General features: G+C 48.5%; 1 protein-coding gene across 1 annotated transcript in view; it reads right to left on the bottom strand.

Annotated features, from left to right (window-relative positions):
- Window positions 1-917: 917 nt before the first annotated feature.
- The window catches only part of LOC131286547 (homeotic protein proboscipedia), a 28,187-nt gene continuing 10,916 nt past the window's right edge, over window positions 918-18,188 (bottom strand). Inside the window, exons 2-4 of the mRNA XM_058315515.1 lie at window positions 7,304-7,535; window positions 3,244-3,509; window positions 918-3,165 (exon numbers count right to left, since the gene is read on the bottom strand). Of these exons, the coding sequence (XP_058171498.1) occupies window positions 1,143-3,165; window positions 3,244-3,509; window positions 7,304-7,535 (2,521 nt within the window). The 3' untranslated portion in view covers window positions 918-1,142. The remainder of the gene's footprint in view (window positions 3,166-3,243; window positions 3,510-7,303; window positions 7,536-18,188) is intronic.

The following is an 18,188-nucleotide window of genomic DNA, read 5'->3' as shown; positions in this document are numbered from 1 at the left end:
TATCGCATACACACGATTTTCTCGAAAAAAACGTTTCGAGTAATTTCCGATCATTGTTATAATTATTTATTGGATTAATTAGGACATCTGATGTAGAGCAATTCTAAAAACATGTTATTCACTCTATCCGCTGCGAACAGGAATCAACGAAATATTTCGAAAAAGAATAAAAGAAATGACACAATCGAATGTTGAGGTCAATTAAAATTATTTTACTCATTCATCTATCGCTAGTATTAAATGTACAATCAAGTTTCTTTCCAGTCCGCACGCACTTGGATGGGAAATCCTGTTCCACCGTTGCTCGCTTCCATTCTTTTCTTCCTAATATCCCTAGCACTCAAACAACGAAGGGTGGGATGGAATAGTATCCGAAAGGCTTTAAAATCTTGTCGCGGCGTCTCCTGCTTTATCTAATTTTTGTTTTGTTTTTGCTAATCCAAAAGATTCTTCTTAGTCACCATCTCATCATTATCATTCATCCTATCACGACATTTCCCATCTACCACATGTGACTATCTGTTTCCTACACACGCACTTTCCTGCTGCTGCTGCTGCCTATCTACAAAGAGTACCCTGGCCGACGGGGGTTGTGTGGCGGGGCCAATAATAATTTGGCCAACAGTCAGAGAAAACTTTTAGCAACAGAGTTCGGTTACGGATGCAGTTAAGATTGGTTTTAGCAAGTTCACTGTTTTAAAAACGTCACTACTATGGAGGATAGAGTATTGAGAAGAACGGTAAAGTTGGGGGAAAACGGAGTATTTTTTGTTGTTTCTTTTGATTGATCCAATCCTGTTACGCATTCTCACCATCAGGCCCCCGTTGTTATTTGACGATGGCCCTCTTTTCCCTTTTCCGTTGGACAAAACCCGCATTTCTCTGCCTGTCCTTCCGTTTCTCTCGCTGAGTCTACACTCGCTTTCTGGCACTCGCTAATCCATTCTGTTTTCTCACCTATTCACATCGGTTTTAAAAGTTTATAAGATTGAGTACCACATAATGCAAAAAAACTGCTAAAATATCGTCGTACGGCTTGGTTTACCTCTAGCGAACAATCACATATATATTACCATTGTTTATTTAATCGCACGTCAGCCTCATCCTAAATAATCGCGACCCTACTCCACCAATGGTCCATTCTACGGGAGCAGATTTTCACTGCTGGCGCTCAGATTGGGCAGGGATTTGAACAGTTTGTGCTTGCTGTTAGTCCCGCCCTCGTTGGTGCCCCCGAACCGGTGCCCGGTGGTACCGGCGGAGGATTCGTTGCAGTGCGAACGTTGCTGCTGGAGTTGTGGATGAGCATGGTGGGGGCCGGCAGGGTGCTGGTACGATTGCATTTCCGGTACCGGTGGCGATCGGAGAGGATGATCCGTAACACCGCCGGAAACGACGATCGTACCGGCCATCGTGGAACGTGGATGAGGGTACGCCCCGCCGGTGGCCGAAAACGACGACAATGCTGGCTGTTGGTGCGGATGCTGTTGTGACGGTATTATCCGGCCAGATACCGTGCCTCCCCCCGGCGGAGTTTTACTAGAGAGACTGAGGGAGATCGGTGCGTGACCGTGGTCATAGTACGGCCGGCTCGGGACCGTGCTTGGATCGTCATGGTAAGACGCTTGCAGAATGTTCTCCAGCGACAGTCGCTGCTCGTTCGGGGCCTTTGCCTGTGCGGTGTGCTTCCTATCGTTGGGGAAAAAGTGCTGCTGCTGCTGTTGCTGCTGATCGTAGTCCAGAATCTCCTGTATGTTCATCTCCAGTGCATCATCATCCACACCGGCATCAAACTGGATGTCGGTGGAGGGCAGTGTGTCGTCTCCGGTCGCTCGATCCGCCGGGGAATGTTGCTGCTGCTGCTGCTGCTGATGGTGCCGATACGGATGATGGTGCCGATGATGATGCAAATGATGATGATGCCCATGATGATGGTGACTATGATGGTGCCGATGATTACCGGGTGCACCGGACACATTGTCGTTTGTCCCTCCATCCTGCTCCCCGGGAATGATCACCGCCGGACCGAGCAGATTCGTCATGTCGTAGATGATGCTCTTCGGGTTCAGCAACAGCTGGTCTTTGGTGTGCGTGCCAATCTCACAGAGCGCCAGCGGTTCCGACGGCTGGACGAAGCTGAGCGTTTGCTTCTGCAACAATTTGGTGTCCGAGTAGCGACGGAATGCTTTACTTCCCCCCGACTGCTGATCCTGAGTCCACTCCTGTCCACCTGTGGCGCTGCCATTACTTTCCTCTTCACCGCCATCGGCTCGGGCAAAAGTGCTGGACGGCGGCACACCACCAGCCAGGACCGTTGAGTGGCGATGGTAAAGTTTGTTGTTACCGACCGCCCCTACCGTCACCGCTTCCGTATTGACCGATCCTCCTGGACCGGACGGGTCGTTTAGTATATCACGATTCTCGAGGAATATGGCCGAGTTTACGTAGCGTCCAATGGTGCCCGGTGCAGCGGTTGTGGCGGCGATCGCGACATTCGGCGAGCTGCTTCCGCTTCGTTCCGCACCGTTGTTGTTCAGTTTGTTCAGCAAGCTCAACTCAGGGCCGCCGCCACTTCCGCTGCTAGTGTTGGAGCTGTTATTCATGTTCTGCTCACCAGAGGCAGATTGCGCGGATGGTTGTATGGCAGCACCGGCAGCCGGCACCACACTTCCACCACCGTTCGATTCGCACACGTTGTGCAGCGAGTCGTGGAAGGGCATCGGCGTAAGGCTGCCACTTCCCTGGAGGCACGGTTTGAACGACACCTGGCTGATGTCGTCCAGTGTCCAGTCGCGATCGTACCGATCGATCGAATTACTTTCGATGTTTGCCGCGATGATCTGTCCCTGCTGATTCAGCTGCAGCTCGCAGTGGTTCCCTCCTCCGCCTGCGGAACCGCCCAGCCCCAGCCCCGTGCCGAGGGGATGATCGAACGACGATCGTACGTGCATGTGATGGCTACCGAGGACGGCGGCGGAAGCTGCCGACGCGCTGACCGCATTGTTCACCGCATTGATGCCCATCGCCCCGAATGGATGCTGTTGCTGGAGCGCCTGCTGCTGCTGTTGTCCTGATGTGGCCGCCGTCCGTACCCGCCGGAACTGGGGCATCTGCGGCGACTGTGGTGGATGAATCTTTTCCGGGGCGTTCTGAATGAGCAGTATTCTACAAAGTATAACGGAAAAAAGCAGAAATATGTTTAACCGAATCTACCTTGACCCCAGGCCAACCCCCTTTACAAACCTATTTCTCGCGCGCCAACGGTTGCATAGGCTCAAGTACTGCTTGCACTGGATGTACATGAAGACGACGCCACCGGTCAGCCCAACCGTGACCACAATCAGCTTCGTCCAGAAGGGCCAACCGATCTGACCGCGCCGCACCTCCTCGGCAGCTCGCTCAATCAACACGCACAGCGACCAGATGACGCACAGGCCGGCGGCACAGTGGAACAGCACCGCGCAGCACAGTCGCCGTCTTTCGACACCGGACATGTCCAAGCTTCGCCACTGCAGAGACACAAGAGACACAAAAAGAACAACGAAACGGATTATATTTCTTTCACAACCACGTATTTCAAAGTGCTACCGACGATTCGCTGCTAAATGGTATTAATTTGTTGCGTTCGTCGCGTTTTCAGTGACATTTTGGACGCCGAGCATAATATGTTGTGGCCGGGCCGTGATGCTAAATTTACACCAAAAAAAAAGGTTTCTTCGTCACAAAGCTCGATCGGCGATGCACAAGCAAACTCACGAAAGACGTCGCCTGACGGAGCGATGGTTTTTGCCTTCCGACGACGTGACCTTCATGGACGGACGAAAAGAAAAAATGACCACCCCATCTAATCCCATAGACAGATTGATACAATTTTTCCCGGCCCCATGGCCAAGGGGTGCCAACCATGAGACACCGGGACAAGGTTGGGCGGTGGGGAGGCTCAAGAAAAGCTGCCAAATCTCTCATCCTCAACTGTCGCGGGCCCAGTTTTCGTCGCTATCTTTGCCCCTCCCTATTATGGTCACACCGAGCTGGAACATCATTTTTCAGCGCATCCATTATTTAACCCGGTTGACGTATCTTCGCTCCTTTTTTTCGGGTGCAGCACAAGCAAAGAAAATGGTGCCGAACTTGAACTTCAAAAAACAAAAAAACGGGGCGATACCAATGTCGCGGCCGATGATGACGTTGTTACATCAATCGGACAAGGTCGGACGGACATGCGAAGGTGGTCAGCTGACGAAAGGAATTATCTTTCCATCCGAAGCGCGATACGCATATCATTTCGTGCGCCTACGGTGCCACGACCCGCGCGGAGGGAGTCGTGACCATGATAGGGCCAACATATATGTTAATGAATATTATTAGGGTTTTTCACCCTTGGAGGCAACCGAGCGGGATTATAATAATAATGGTGAAATATTCTACTGACCATCCAATGTACGTAGTTCAAGTACCGTACGAGGAAAAGGCTGTAATGATCTGGAATGTTTATGCTGCAAAGCCAATTAGTTTTAGCAACTTAAAACTACTATTGAATAATGTTTCAAAAGTACTATGCTATCAAAAGCAGTTGTATTAATTCAATCAAAGATGTCAATAATTTTATCTAAATTTAATTCGTTTTCGTGGGATCGCAACATTGGATTAGGGTCTCATCTTTAAGGTAAAACACCACGTGTTATATCCAAGATTTTGGTATCGAATAGTAGTGTTCTATAAAGAAATTAATTTAACTGGTATTTTATACGGTACCTATTTCTACATTCCTGGCAATTGAACCTTTAATATTGATATAGTGTTTATATTGATAAGTATTTATAGCATTTTAAATTTCATCAAAAAAGGCTTGCCATAGATCTGTCTAAAAATTAAAAGTAAAAAAGATTTTGAAAATGTCTCATCTACAATCGAATGAAGAGAACAAGAGCATTGATTGTGTAACAAGCAGCGATAACGATAATAAACATATTTTTCAAAATCAATGAAATTTGATACATTCATCTGCATCAATATCATTGTAGAAACTCATTGCCAAGGAGGAATTGTTCGGGAAAACACAGTTTTTCACAAAATATTTCATAAAGAAACTCTCGTGCTCGTGTTACACACAAGGTCGATGTGTTGTGTAGTCCTCTAAATGTATGTTAAAAATAAATCTTCCACTTCTTTTCAAACATATGATGCACTGAGGGTTAAACGACCAGGGAGGTGTTGCCATTTACATGCCGATTATTCCGTATGGGTTAGTATCCCAAATGAAAATTTAAAAAGGGGAAAGAATTGTCCACCATCAGAAATATAATTGCTTCGATAACGAGCGATAAATCCATTCGCGGGCGCCGGAACAACACCACTGGTCACTTGAGGGGGAGGGGGAGGGGGAGGGGAGGGGGGTCGGTACCGCAACACAACACCCAACGGCAATCCATCGCCACGCGATCCAACACTCATTATTCTCCCTTCGGAGACTAGACTCCGTGGCGCTGCTGGCGCTACCGTCCTACCAAATCGAGCTGTTTTATCTGTCGTCCCTTCCCCCATATCACACCGAGATGGCAAATAAATACACACACAACAATAAAACAACCGGGGCCACGATGCACATTATCGTTAACGCGAGTCCCGTACCGGCGCTCCTTATCCATTTACCATCGCTTGCGAGGGGAGGGTTTTTGCATGTTGTTTGGTGGTTCCTCCCGGATTTATTTTCCTTCGGAACCGGGAGATGTATACTAGCACGGGGGACCCTCTAAAGAAATGGTAAGTGAAAGCATTAAAAATGCACGAACTGTTTAGCACGTTCTTCACTCTCTCTCTCTCTCTCTTTCTGTTGCTTTCCTTAGAGGAAAATTTTCGCACACGCTTGGTTGGTTGTGGTGACGCAAAACCTCAGCATTCCGGGAAACTCCACTCCCGTTGTTGGATTTCTCTCTAATGGGGACGCGCAAAAATCACTCAGGACAGCACACTTTGATGTCAGCTTCCACCAACCACCTAATATGCCACCTTCCGGGGCCGTTTGGCGCCATCCCCGTGGTTTGGATGGAGATGACCTTCGCCGTCCGCCTGTCGCCAAGTCAGGGTTTTTTTTTCTTTTCCTTCCGAACGTTCTGATAGTATAGCGGACCACGATGATCTGGAACTGAAAGTTATTTATTGCAAAGAACTTGGGGAGGGTCATTGGGAGGAACGAAGAGAGAGAGAGAGTACTCGAAAGTGGGTGCATCGTCCACATGGATGGTGAGGTTCCTTCGTCAAGGGTTCCAAAGAACATTCCGACCAGGGGATGGGTGGTGCCAGTGCCAGCGCCATCAGCATGGTTACGTTTCATTTTCCACCCGGGGTTAGTTGTGTTGGTTTAACGTGATGAAAGATGGCGAACGGAAAGCGCATTTACCAAGCAGAACTGTTTCGTACTTTCCACTTATCCAGCTTTTACAAAGAGAACCGCCAGCGCACTCCTACTTCTGATGTACCACCCCTCCCGCACGCTTCCCTGCGAAAAATGATGGTTGCTTCGACGTGAAATATAGGTCAATGTAACAACCCCCTCGTTGTGTGTTCAACATCATCCACAGGATGGGATAAATTGGTTTGGGGGATGGATGGATTTTTTGTTTATCTCCCCCGTTCAAGGTTTCGCGCGCTGGCGATAAAGTTCGTCGTCGCGGTTTATCTACTGATAGAAGGACGAACTCTTTTACACCCGCTCCTTCCGAAACTACCACCACACGTCATTAATGATACAAGGATTGTTTACTCTGCCCGTCCGATTGGCATTGCAGATTAGCGTCTCGTTGGAAATTGGGTGAGCAAACGAACGAACGAACGAACGACCGAACGGAACGCTTTTCGATCAGCTGGTGTGTATCGAGAGTCGGACAAAACAAAGCACCTTCCTGTGTGTGTGTGTGCACAGGAAAGAGGGGTCTCCCGTCCGCTGGTCTCGGGTTCATCGTGAAGGGCATGTTTGGATATGCAGTGTTCGTGCCAGACAGAAGTCCATGACACTAGGACTATATGCCAGGGGCCATTGGCACGCCAGCTGAAGCCGCTCCGATTCCGAACCATAAAATTGGAAGAAGAAAAAATCGATTAGAAGTTCAATCGATGGAAATTGGAAACGGTTCAAAAAGTGGTTCATATAGTTATTGTCAACGCGTCTCGGTGTGTCACGTGTGGAAGCAAAAAAACGCACGGAAAAACGGAACACCCATTCCGTTCTGCTGACGTTTTGACGAAAACCCCAGTGAGTTGTCCCCAGTTGAACCCTCCTGTACCATCTCCTCCTCGTCCGTACCTCGTTGAACGGTTTGATTTTGGTGTGCATGATGAACGGGAACTTGCACAGCTCGCAGGCATTCGTTTCCGACGCCGTCAGCCACTGCTGCAGGCACGTCTGGTGCACGAACTTCAGACTTCCGGAGCAGTAGCAGGGCGTCAGCAGCGGGTTGAGCGTGTCGGATTCGCAGTGACAGATACGGCAAATGTCGCCACTGCTCTGCGACACTTGACTGCTGGTGGAGCCATATCTGCAATGGGAGAGAAAAGGGGGAAAAAGAAAAACACATTAAATGATATTTTCAGTGAAAAGTGCACAAGCGTGAAGAGGCGCGACAGTGTGGTGTCTGGAGCCCGCTCCCCTCCTTCCCTCCCCCCGGGGAAGCGGATAGAATTACCGGTAGTCAAAGCAATAACTGTCACCACCTCTATTGACTTCCTTCCCTTCCCTCTAGGGCTCCCTCCCAATCCTTCCCGTGGGAGAGATCGATGAATTGGAATATTTTAAATCCAACCAGGGTGCCTCGAATGACCTACACTGGTACAATCAAAACGGTGCCACTACTTCGGACCTTCCGCCCAGATTCGTGGTCATCAACTCCACGCCAAATCCGGCCGACAGTAGCCATTTAATGATGCATGCTAAAAAAACCCACGTCCCCAGACCATTCGCCAGAATTACAAAACCCTACCGGACCGGAGGGGTTTTCCTCTCCCCGGTGAGCGTGTGCCAGAACACACGTTGCGTGATAAAACCATCAAGGTGAAACCCATCAAGGTTGATATAAAACATACGTACGTCGAACCAGTAACATTCATGATAGGAATCATTAATCGGTACTTTACCATTTTGAACGGATGCGCTATGAATGTTTTTGCGAGGAGCTGCGGCCGGCATTTCACACAGACAGAGTGTGTGTAGGAACCAATGGCACACAGAACACATGCAGAAGCGGTAGATGTTTGTTTTTCCCTCATCAACCCCAAGGAAGAACTTTCATCGGTATGTGGCCTTCGTCAAGTATCGGGAGAACGTTTTCATCCCTGGTGCGAAGCAAAATATGTCAAGGACTGATGCGAACACAGCGGGTGAAGAATTTTCGCTGGCCACGGATCGAAACGAGCGGAAGCAAATACGGATTGGCAGACAGCGTCGTGCTAAATGATTCACACACCGACAATTTTCTGCACTCTCGGGCCGCATAGAATTCCTCCCCCGCTGCAGACAGCGTTATGAAGATCCGGTAAAGAATATCCATAAATCACTCAGCTGCGCCAACTGCGCCTTGATGTGGACGAATACTACAACAGCAAAGCATTGCACCCCGACCGGACGGGCCCCGTTTGTGGCCATCATGAAACGATGGGATGAAAGCTGTCACTTTTTCCAACATTTCCACCTCCTCCAGCACAGCGGCTTGGTGCTTTGGGTTGGGTTGTTGGGGGGTTTGGCCTGAGAGGGAACTCATCCGTCACGTTTATCCTTGTGGTTTCCATTTAATTATCATCATATAAACCGGTACCCACTCCACGCTATATGACCTATTTCCCGGAACCCCGTCGGTGTAATGGGCCTGGCGGGTAGTAGTTAGTGATGGAGATGTAAGTGCAACCCGATCTCCGGCCCCCGCCACCCTTTCTGCTTCTATCCAACACGCCATAGGTGTTTGATGGTTTCCATTTGCTTGCCTCGCCGGGGTGACCTCGAACGAACGGCCGACCAAGCGCGGCAGGATCCATTCTCCATACGTTTGGTTGAGAGGTCGAGGATTTATTGTGACAGTTCCGGTCGCGGGTGGGTGGTAAAAGCGCACCGCCTCCAAAAGGTCGACCGCGCCCCAATTAACAAGCGGGAGAAAGTAGTCCACGGATGGTACGATGGGACCATTAAGTCCCGGTTGTGAGACTTAACTCATGTTTATCACGTCTCGATTCAAAACAGCGCCATCTAAAAAAAGTACAGAAAACATCATTTATACTTTCAAAGTAACAAGTCGAAGTAATTCCCACGGATTTCGAGCAAACCGCCAGCTCGATGTAGTTAGTAGAACCAAGATACGTTTCATCGGTCTTTCTGAGGTCATAGGCGCTGATAACAGCGTCCCAACCTGGAATAGAAAGAGATAGAGAGAAAGGGATGGCTTTTTTGTCCCATGCCAATCGCGAATGGTTCTACTAACTTACTTCCCTCGAGCAGACTGATAAGACTAGCAGCAACAAAAAGGTGTCGTATGGTACAGAGATTACAGGTTGATTGAGTAATAGAACTTTATTTAGAAAACTGTAAAAAGAATATCTCCCGAGAGACTCAAAAACAAAGCGTGCTTTGCGAATGCGCCCAGGGCAGGGAATCCACCGGACCAGATAAGGAATAGTCAACGATCAAGTAATCGGTGGATTACTACTATTAAAGAAACCGCTTGACAACTGCGTAGCAACACGTTGGTTGCACCCGTAACCAATGCTTTGCCTCCAGTCGACGTCATCACCCGGTTCTGATTCTAAGAGGCGTTTACTTTCCGGGGTCCCATTTATTCGGAACAGCTGATAAGATGGGCCCTGCGCGCATGAAGAGTTCCTTCAGGGATGCGATACGAACATTGTGAAGTCGACTTGCACTTGCACACACTTCCGTGCGCAAACCTAACTGCCAGTGCACAGAGGAAAATTATGATGGAAACATTTGCTATCAAGTCTACCAGTTTTGTGTTTCGTTCCGTTTGGATGACGGCTTTCTCGGGCGACATCTAGAACAACTCCCAATTCCATCGGACACAAGTAGAACCGCAGTGGCAGCAGTTTGCAACATACCGTTTCCAGTTTTGGAACCACCTCGGTCTCTCGAACAACCAACTCATCAGCACAGAAATGGGGTGCGTAGAAAACCGGTCCCGTCGGAGAATTTGCGACCGCGTGCCGCAACCGAACGATCGCCAAATAGAAAAATTGGCTAACCTCTCGTCAAGCCAGCCCCCAGCGTCCGTGCGTCTCCAGCGCGGTTAAGTCATAAAATTTATCACCACTACCTCCTACTGGTGGCGACACACGGCTTGAACAAGATTGAAAATGAGATGGAGCCTTCTGCGCCACCGGTTTGTAGACCCGCAATCGCGCCGGTGGTTGCCATCCATGTTTGAATGAATGCTGTGGCATGCGAGATCACTTAGCACTTTGCAAACAGTTTGGCGTCCCCCGTACCCTCGAGCGGACAACCAGCACTCCGTCGGAAGTCTATCGCTTCGCTGAAAGAAGAACAGAATCGGTTAATACACCCGGGTTGATTGTCGATACCTCTTTTTCGTTCTATTTCACACAAGAAAACCCCCTGCGATATGCCATTTTACTGTCCATTGGCAGGTCAACTGCTATTTTATTTCAATTCTCAAAAATACACTTTGTCCAACTTTTTGCATTAATGATTTCAACATGAGGTAACGAGTTCAGTTGTTACAGGTAAATTCAGCTTTGTTACTATATAAGTACTTTTAATGAATGACACAACCTGATCATTCTGCTTAATTCCTTGTTTCTGGAGTCATCCCGTAGAGAGTAGTTGGCAAATTGACCTAGACTCCATCCGACGATTCCTGTTTAAGAGAAATATGTGCGTGGGTCTCGCGGGTGCTTCGACAGAGTTCTCGATGGTGGCATTAGCTGTGAATCTCTACTGTGGCACACTTCTTTTAGGATCACGTGGATCTGTAACAGGGGATGCCGTCCCTGACGGACCCGATTCCAGCTCTTGCAGTGTGGAGCCACCCGAGCTTGACCACATTAGAATATGCCTATCCTGTAGAACATTTCTCGAAGAGCTCTGTTGTGTCGCTGGCGATCTGTGTGGAAACTGCTCTTGTATTCGGGAGATGTTCGTGCTAATCCATGCTGGACGAGCAGCATATTGTGTCATTGGAGTCATTTTTTCCGATGTCAACGGCTCTCGCGGGTGCTTGAACAGTGTCCTCGGTGATGGCATTAGCTGTGAACGGTGCTGTGGTACTTTTCCTTGTTGACCACATGGATCTGTAACAGGGGTCCCTGGCGGACTCGATTCCAGCTGGAGTATGGAGCCACCCGAGCTTGACCACATTGCAATCCTATCCTGTAGAACATTGCTCGAAGAGCTCTGTTGTGTCGCTGGCGATCTGTGTGGAAACTGCTCTTGTATTCGGGAGATGTTCGTGCTAATCCATGCTGGACGAGCAGCATATTGTGTCAACGGTTCTCGCGGGTGCTTCAACAGTGTCCTCGGTGATGGCATTGACAGTAAACGGTGCTGTGGTACATTTCTTTTTTGAGCACATGGATCTGTAACAGGAGTCGCTGGCGGACTCGATTCCAGCTCGAGTATGGAGCCACCCGAGCTTGACCACATTGGATTCCTATCCCGTATAACATTGCTCGAAGAGCTCTGTTGCGTCGCTGGCGATCTGTGTGAAAACTGCTCTGGTATTCGGGAGATGTCGGAGCTAATCCATGTTGGAAGTGCATCATATTGTGTCACGGAAGTCATTTTTTCCAGTGTCAGTGGTTCTTGCTTTACAGAGACACTCGAACAAGGCCTGCTGTGAAGATCATGATTTGGTACTTGTTTCCTGGGACCACGGCTGCGACCCCGTTGCGTTGTTGGCGAAAGCATCTCCTGTGTTAATGGTTCTTTCCTAATGGAGACACTCGAACAAGTCCCGTTTTGTAGGTCATCAGGCGGCACGTTCCTCTTGAGACAACTTCTCCATCCCCGTTCCGTCGTTGGTTCGTGAGTTGTGGATTCTTGTTTTATGGAAACACTCGAACAACTCCTGCTCTGGATATCATCTTGTGGCACGTTCTTGTTGGGACCACGTTTGCGTCCACGTCGCGTCGTTGGCGGTAGCGTATCCTGCGTTGATGTTTCTTGCTTTATGGAGACACTCGAACAAGTCCAGCTTTGAAGATCATCTTGCGGTACTTTCCTATTCGGGCCACGTTTACGAACCTGTAGCGTCGTTGATAGCAACGTGTCCTGCGTTGTCGGTTCTTCCTTGATGGTGACATTCGAGCAGGGCAGGCTTTGGAGATCATCTTGCGGTACTTTCTTCTTCGGACCACGTTTACGAACCTGTAGCGTCGTTGATAACAACGTGTCCTGCGTTGATGGTTCTTCCTTTATAGAAACACTCGAGCAGGGCAGGCTTTGAAGATCATCTTGCTGTACTTTCTTCTTCGTACCACGTTTACGAACCTGTAGCGTCGTTGATAGCAACATGTCCTGCGTTGTTGGTTCTTCCTTTATGGTGACACTCGAGCAAGGCAGGCTTTGGAGATCATCTTGCGGTACTTTCTTCTTCGGACCACGTTTACGAACCTGTAGCGTCGTTGATAGCAACATGTCCTGCGTTGTTGGTTCTTCCTTTATGGTGACACTCGAGCAAGGCAGGCTTTGGAGATCATCTTGCGGTACTTTCTTCTTCGGACCACGTTTACGAACCTGTAGCGTCGTTGATAGCAACATGTCCTGCGTTGTTGGTTCTTCCTTTATGGTGACACTCGAGCAAGGCAGGCTTTGGAGATCATCTTGCGGTACTTTCTTCTTCGGACCACGTTTACGAACCTGTAGCGTCGTTGATAGCAACATGTCCTGCGTTGTTGGTTCTTCCTTTATGGTGACACTCGAGCAAGGCAGGCTTTGGAGATCATCTTGCGGTACTTTCTTCTTCGGACCACGTTTACGAACCTGTAGCGTCGTTGGCGGTAGCGTGTCCTGCGTTGTTGGTTCTTCCTTTATAGAGACACTCGAGGAAGGCCAGCTTTGGAGATCATCTTGCGGTAATTCCTTCTTCGGAAGATCGTACGCGTAGTGCGCGTGGTACACGTGGTACGCGTGGTCCTCTCGGTGTTGCGTCGTCGGCGATGACGTGTCCTGCGTTGTTGGTTCTTGCTTAATGGTAACACTCGAACGTGGCCAGCTTTGGAGAACATCAAGCGACACGCTCTTCTCGGGATCACGCTTACGACCCCATTGCGTCGGTGATAGCAACGTGTCTTGCGTTCTTGGTTCTTGCTTTATGGTGACACCTGAACAACTCCAGCTTTCAAGATCATCTTGCGGTGTTTTCTTCTTCGGACCACGTTTACGACCCTGTGCCGTCACTGGCGGAAACATATCCTGCGTTCTTGGTTCTTGCTTTATGGTGACACCTGAACAACTCCAGCTTTCAAGATCATCTTGCGGTGTTTTCTTCTTCGTAACACGTTTACGAAACTGTTGCGTCGCTGGCGGCAGCGTGTCCAGCGCCGTTGGTTCTTCCTTTATGGAGACACTCGAAAAAGGCCAATTTAGTAGATCATCATGCGGCACGTTTCTGTTGGGACCACGTCTGCGTCCACGTTGCGTCGCTGGCGGTAGCGTATCCAGCGTTGTTGGTTCTCGCTCTAGAGAGCCACTCGAAGAAGCTTCAACATTGATCTGCTGCACATTCATTACGGGACCAATTTTGTATCCCCGTTTCTCCATCGGCTGCATCGGCTTGACGAATAAAGGCTGTGGCCGACCCTTGGGTGTTGGTTGCACGTCGAAGGGATTCACGCAGATGGCGGCTTCCGGTCCCCAACAGTATTCATCCTCGAACAGTATGGTTTTGGCAAAGCAGTGTCTATTCTCGCAACGCGCCTCTTTCCAGGGTTGACAAGAACACTTCAGATTGTACCACTGATCCTCTTCCTCCATTTTCCAACAGAATACTTCCAAAAACTTGTAGAAAAAAGTGAACGACCAATATTTGGGGTTAGCGTCGATTTGCAACTGACTTATGCGTAGTAGGCCCTTTTCTGAAAGGGTCTACCGCACACACACGCACGCGCACGCGAGCACGCAGTGGCGAATTGTCATTTGACAGTGTATGACGAAATAACGTGTGCACCATTTCCAGTCACGCACTTTTGGTTGAACAGCGGGCACACTTTCGCCCTTTTTAACGGTTTTTGTTTGAAAAAGTTTTTTTAATTTTCTCTTTGAATAATATCGTACAGTTTCCAACCAGTATAATTTAAAATTGTTTATCATTGATGGGAGTAAAACAAATCTTTCTGTAAAATACCGAAACTAGATGAAAGATTTTGAAAGGCCAAACTAACTTTCGATAGCAAAGGGTGTAGAGCTTGAGAAAAACCTAATCTCGGCGTGAAATGAAACGAACGATGAAATTGAGATTGATGACGTTGACAAGGACGTCATCAAAGGACCGAAAAGAAATTGGACCACCAATTGCGTGATGGTTTCCCTTGAAAGGGCAAGGACCACACTCGCGGCGTAATTGTGGAGGTCCCGAAATGAATAAGTAGTACCGAAACAGTTGTTCAAACACGATTTGAGGTACTAGCTCCTCTGAATAATTTCGTGAAGTTAGTTGTGTTGGTTGTAAGGATGATTTATTTCAGAAAATTCCAGCCAAATTATACGCTTACAGAAATATTATCGACGGTGCTGCAGCAGCTGGGAAAAGCGGCGTCGAGGTTAATTTCATTTCCCCCCGCAAGCCCTCTCTTTTCGGGGGGGAAAACTAATCGATCGAAATTCGATGACGTACACCGCTTATCAAGCGCCACACACATACGCGCACGTTTGTGCCCTTTGCCTTTGCGGGGTGTAAAAGTTTCCCGGCAGCAGCAACAATAACACGGGGCGGCTTTTAAACGTGAAATCATTAACCTACACTCCCGGCCGTGGACGTTGGGACGTTCTGAACTAAGACGAACGTCGACTTTCTCCCCCCGGGGGTTGGCGGTGCATCTCCCCCGCCATCCTAATCCCGACACCTTGCCACATTTGGCACACGGAATGGGTTTCTTTTTCCCCCGAGTGGGCGCGCGGAGGGGAAAGCAATGTGCACACGCTTGCCACATCATTGGTGGCCAATGGTGTTGTGTGCCGCGGCCCGAGCGATTACCGAACGATTCGGGACACATTTCATCAAGTGCGCGCGTGTCACTGGCCAATGTCAATACATTAACCTTTGAAACATAAATAAGCTTTCCCGGCTGCGGATGGAAAGCGCGCCGGTGGCGGTTTTGGTGCCGCGCGTAATTCTAATCAACTTATCAACACATCCCCAGCTGCCCCCCAGACCATACTCTCGGGCTTTCGTCAACCGTGGAATCGTTCCACTTCAGATATTGTTTCCTTTTAATATCTTTTAGTGAATAGCATATGACTACATTATTACATTAATAAAACGTATTTTGTTGAAATCTTTATGATCAACTCGGCAAAGGTCCAGCGCGAAAGAGAAAAATTAAAATAGTTTGAAACAATTTAATGTACAAAACCGATTGTTTCATAAAATAGGGGAAAACTAAAAGCAAAACTGAAACATGTGCGACATCACAATCTATTTCCCGGCCTGGAAACAACCGACCGAACGAGGTCATATGACGCACGGTCCTCCTCTCGATGAAAACCCCAACTCCGGGCGAGAGGAATGTGTGAAAACGCTGCAGGACATTACGGGAAGGGTGTGAAACCTTTCTCCCGATTGCGGGAGGAAAATTTCTGTATGTGTGTGTGTGTATGTGGGAGGATAGACGGAGTACAAATTAAGCTAGATTTATGTGTCGCTTTCCGACACCCCGTGAAAATTCGTTAACCATCCACCCAAAGTGGGGAAAGTTTTACCTGTTCCATGGAAAACAGTTTTAAATCATAAACGGTACACACCCGGTAGTTATCGCATTTCCATGCATGCGACAGGGTTGAAGTGGGAGCATTAGGACTACATATTTGAATTTATGTTTGTTTGTTGCCAAAAGAAACCCCACGTCGTAACGTCATAACCTGACTGTAGTTTTTCTTTTAAAATTCCAGCGACTTGACGAGCGAAAGAAAAGATATGGGAAAAATTTAAACACAATAAAATACTCCAACCCTACCTTTCCCCCCTCTGCTGCGGATCAATATATCTAGCCTTCAGCTTTTCCAATCCCCAATGCAACGCATCCCACCACCCACCCAGGAGGTTCGACTGATCGCTACCGGGGCTTCCGGAACCGCAACGCAACCCCTTCACGGTCAACCGGTCATTCGGCGGCGGCGGCGGGGGGATGTATTGTTGGTTGATTGGATGTGAGAAGAATTTTTAAAGAAGGTCCAATACCGATCCGCATCCCATTACGTCTACGGTGTCCCTTCCACACGCGCTTCCGGAAGGGGCACTCGGTTGCGATCCGCAGCACGCCGCCGCCGATTCCGCCACCAGGTTCGTGACACGTCCGTTTAATCGATAACGGAGGAGCGTTTCTTTCTTTTCTGGCTTCCTCCTTCCTTGGGAAAGGTTGTGCAACACCGGCTGTGGATTCCCATGTGTGACAAAGCGTTGTTTTGACGGGCATTTTAAATGCGCATAAACGAGGCCCTTAGGTTGGCGCATTCATTCAAATGATAAGCATGTGATAGGACAGCGGCTTGTGTGAATTTAATACTCATGAAAAGTGTCGTGCTTAGCTTGTTTTCTCTGATGAAGCCTTCCTTGGATAAGATTTATATTTTCAATTTCGATAATTAACCCACCTTTTAACGTGTTTTTGACAGCATGTTGCAAATTATTCTTCACATCAAACCAAAGCAAAAGTCCACCGAATTACTTTTAACCTTGCTGATGCATTGCAAAATAGATAAACGAACGAACAAACAAACAAACAAACGATGGAACCCAGAGTGATAACTGCATCGTTGGACAGTTAACTTATTGCGCAAAAAAATGTTGTCAAACACATCCAGTTTGTGGATATTTGTTAGCTCCTCTGGTCAATGTCATTTGGCAAACCATTTTATGGCGGCACCAAACAGTCTGCGGTGTCAAGAGATTAATTTGAACAAATCAACCACTAAGTAAACGAGATGGTACGGATCTGTTTGGGTGGAAAAGAAGAGGGAAATTCCACCCCAAAAGGCGGTGGTGTGCATGCTGCCGAATGTCCTTGTCCATCGGTGCATTTATGGTCCAACGCTATTATTGTGCACTTGACCTTTCGTTTGCATTCCCTCTCCTGCACAAACCATCGTACAACCGGCCTTTCGACGGACAAACGAACAGTCAAGACTCGGAGCGCAATCTTGAGGGTCGTAATCCTTTTGGTCAATCACCAGGCGGTCACAAGACAACAGTTGCAGTGTTGGGCCACCGACAAGGTTGTCCTTTGAGGTTGCGCCCCGCTCAACTTGTCCACTAGAACATACACCGCGCGCCAAGATCCGTTGAGCTGCAAAGGAAAAATCACATTAAACGACCCTCTGTAGCGGGAGAAGGGGTGGCTATTGGTTTGTCTTACGCCTTTTGTCCGACCAACGGAAGGGGTGAAGGAACGTTCAACCTCGCTCGTAGCGTAGTCGCCGCAACCACCACATTTTGCAGCATTTCGCGGTGGCATGTGAAAACTCCTCCATGCGGAAAATTGACACTGGAGGAGCCATCCAAAAGCGGTCCACCAAACCAAGTCGTTGCCGCCTTCAGCGTCTTGCCAGCTTCACTACTGGGGTTTATTTCGCGAGTAAGGGTGAAAGTAAACATTTCTTGATCGTCCCGCGAGCGGGGATCCGCAAAGAAAAAACTCTTGGCCATGCTTGTCCTTGACCTTGGGCGGTGAGATTCATCAATGTTCGTTTTTTTTTCCTTTCGGCCACATTTTCGTGACTCCACGATACACCACCCCGTGGGGTAGCAGCTATTGTGTTCGGTTTTTATTACTTGCCCGCAGCTTTTCGCAGCCACTCAGGCGTGTGTGTGTGTGTGCGACCGGCAACCCGGTGAACCGGCCAAGGAAGATCCATATTTTACAAGCGGAAGGCTGCCTTATTAACGCTTTAACGCGTGCGTACCTTGGATGAGGGTTTGTTTTTTCTCTTCGTCTTTTCTTTAAAAGGTGAAAAACCTACA

The sequence above is a fragment of the Anopheles ziemanni genome, chromosome 2 (genome assembly GCF_943734765.1).
Source record: "Anopheles ziemanni chromosome 2, idAnoZiCoDA_A2_x.2, whole genome shotgun sequence".
NCBI classification, from domain to species: Eukaryota; Metazoa; Arthropoda; class Insecta; order Diptera; family Culicidae; genus Anopheles; species Anopheles ziemanni.
The sequence above is the reverse complement of the archived record's forward strand: the minus strand, read 5'-3'. Positions and strand labels throughout refer to the sequence as shown.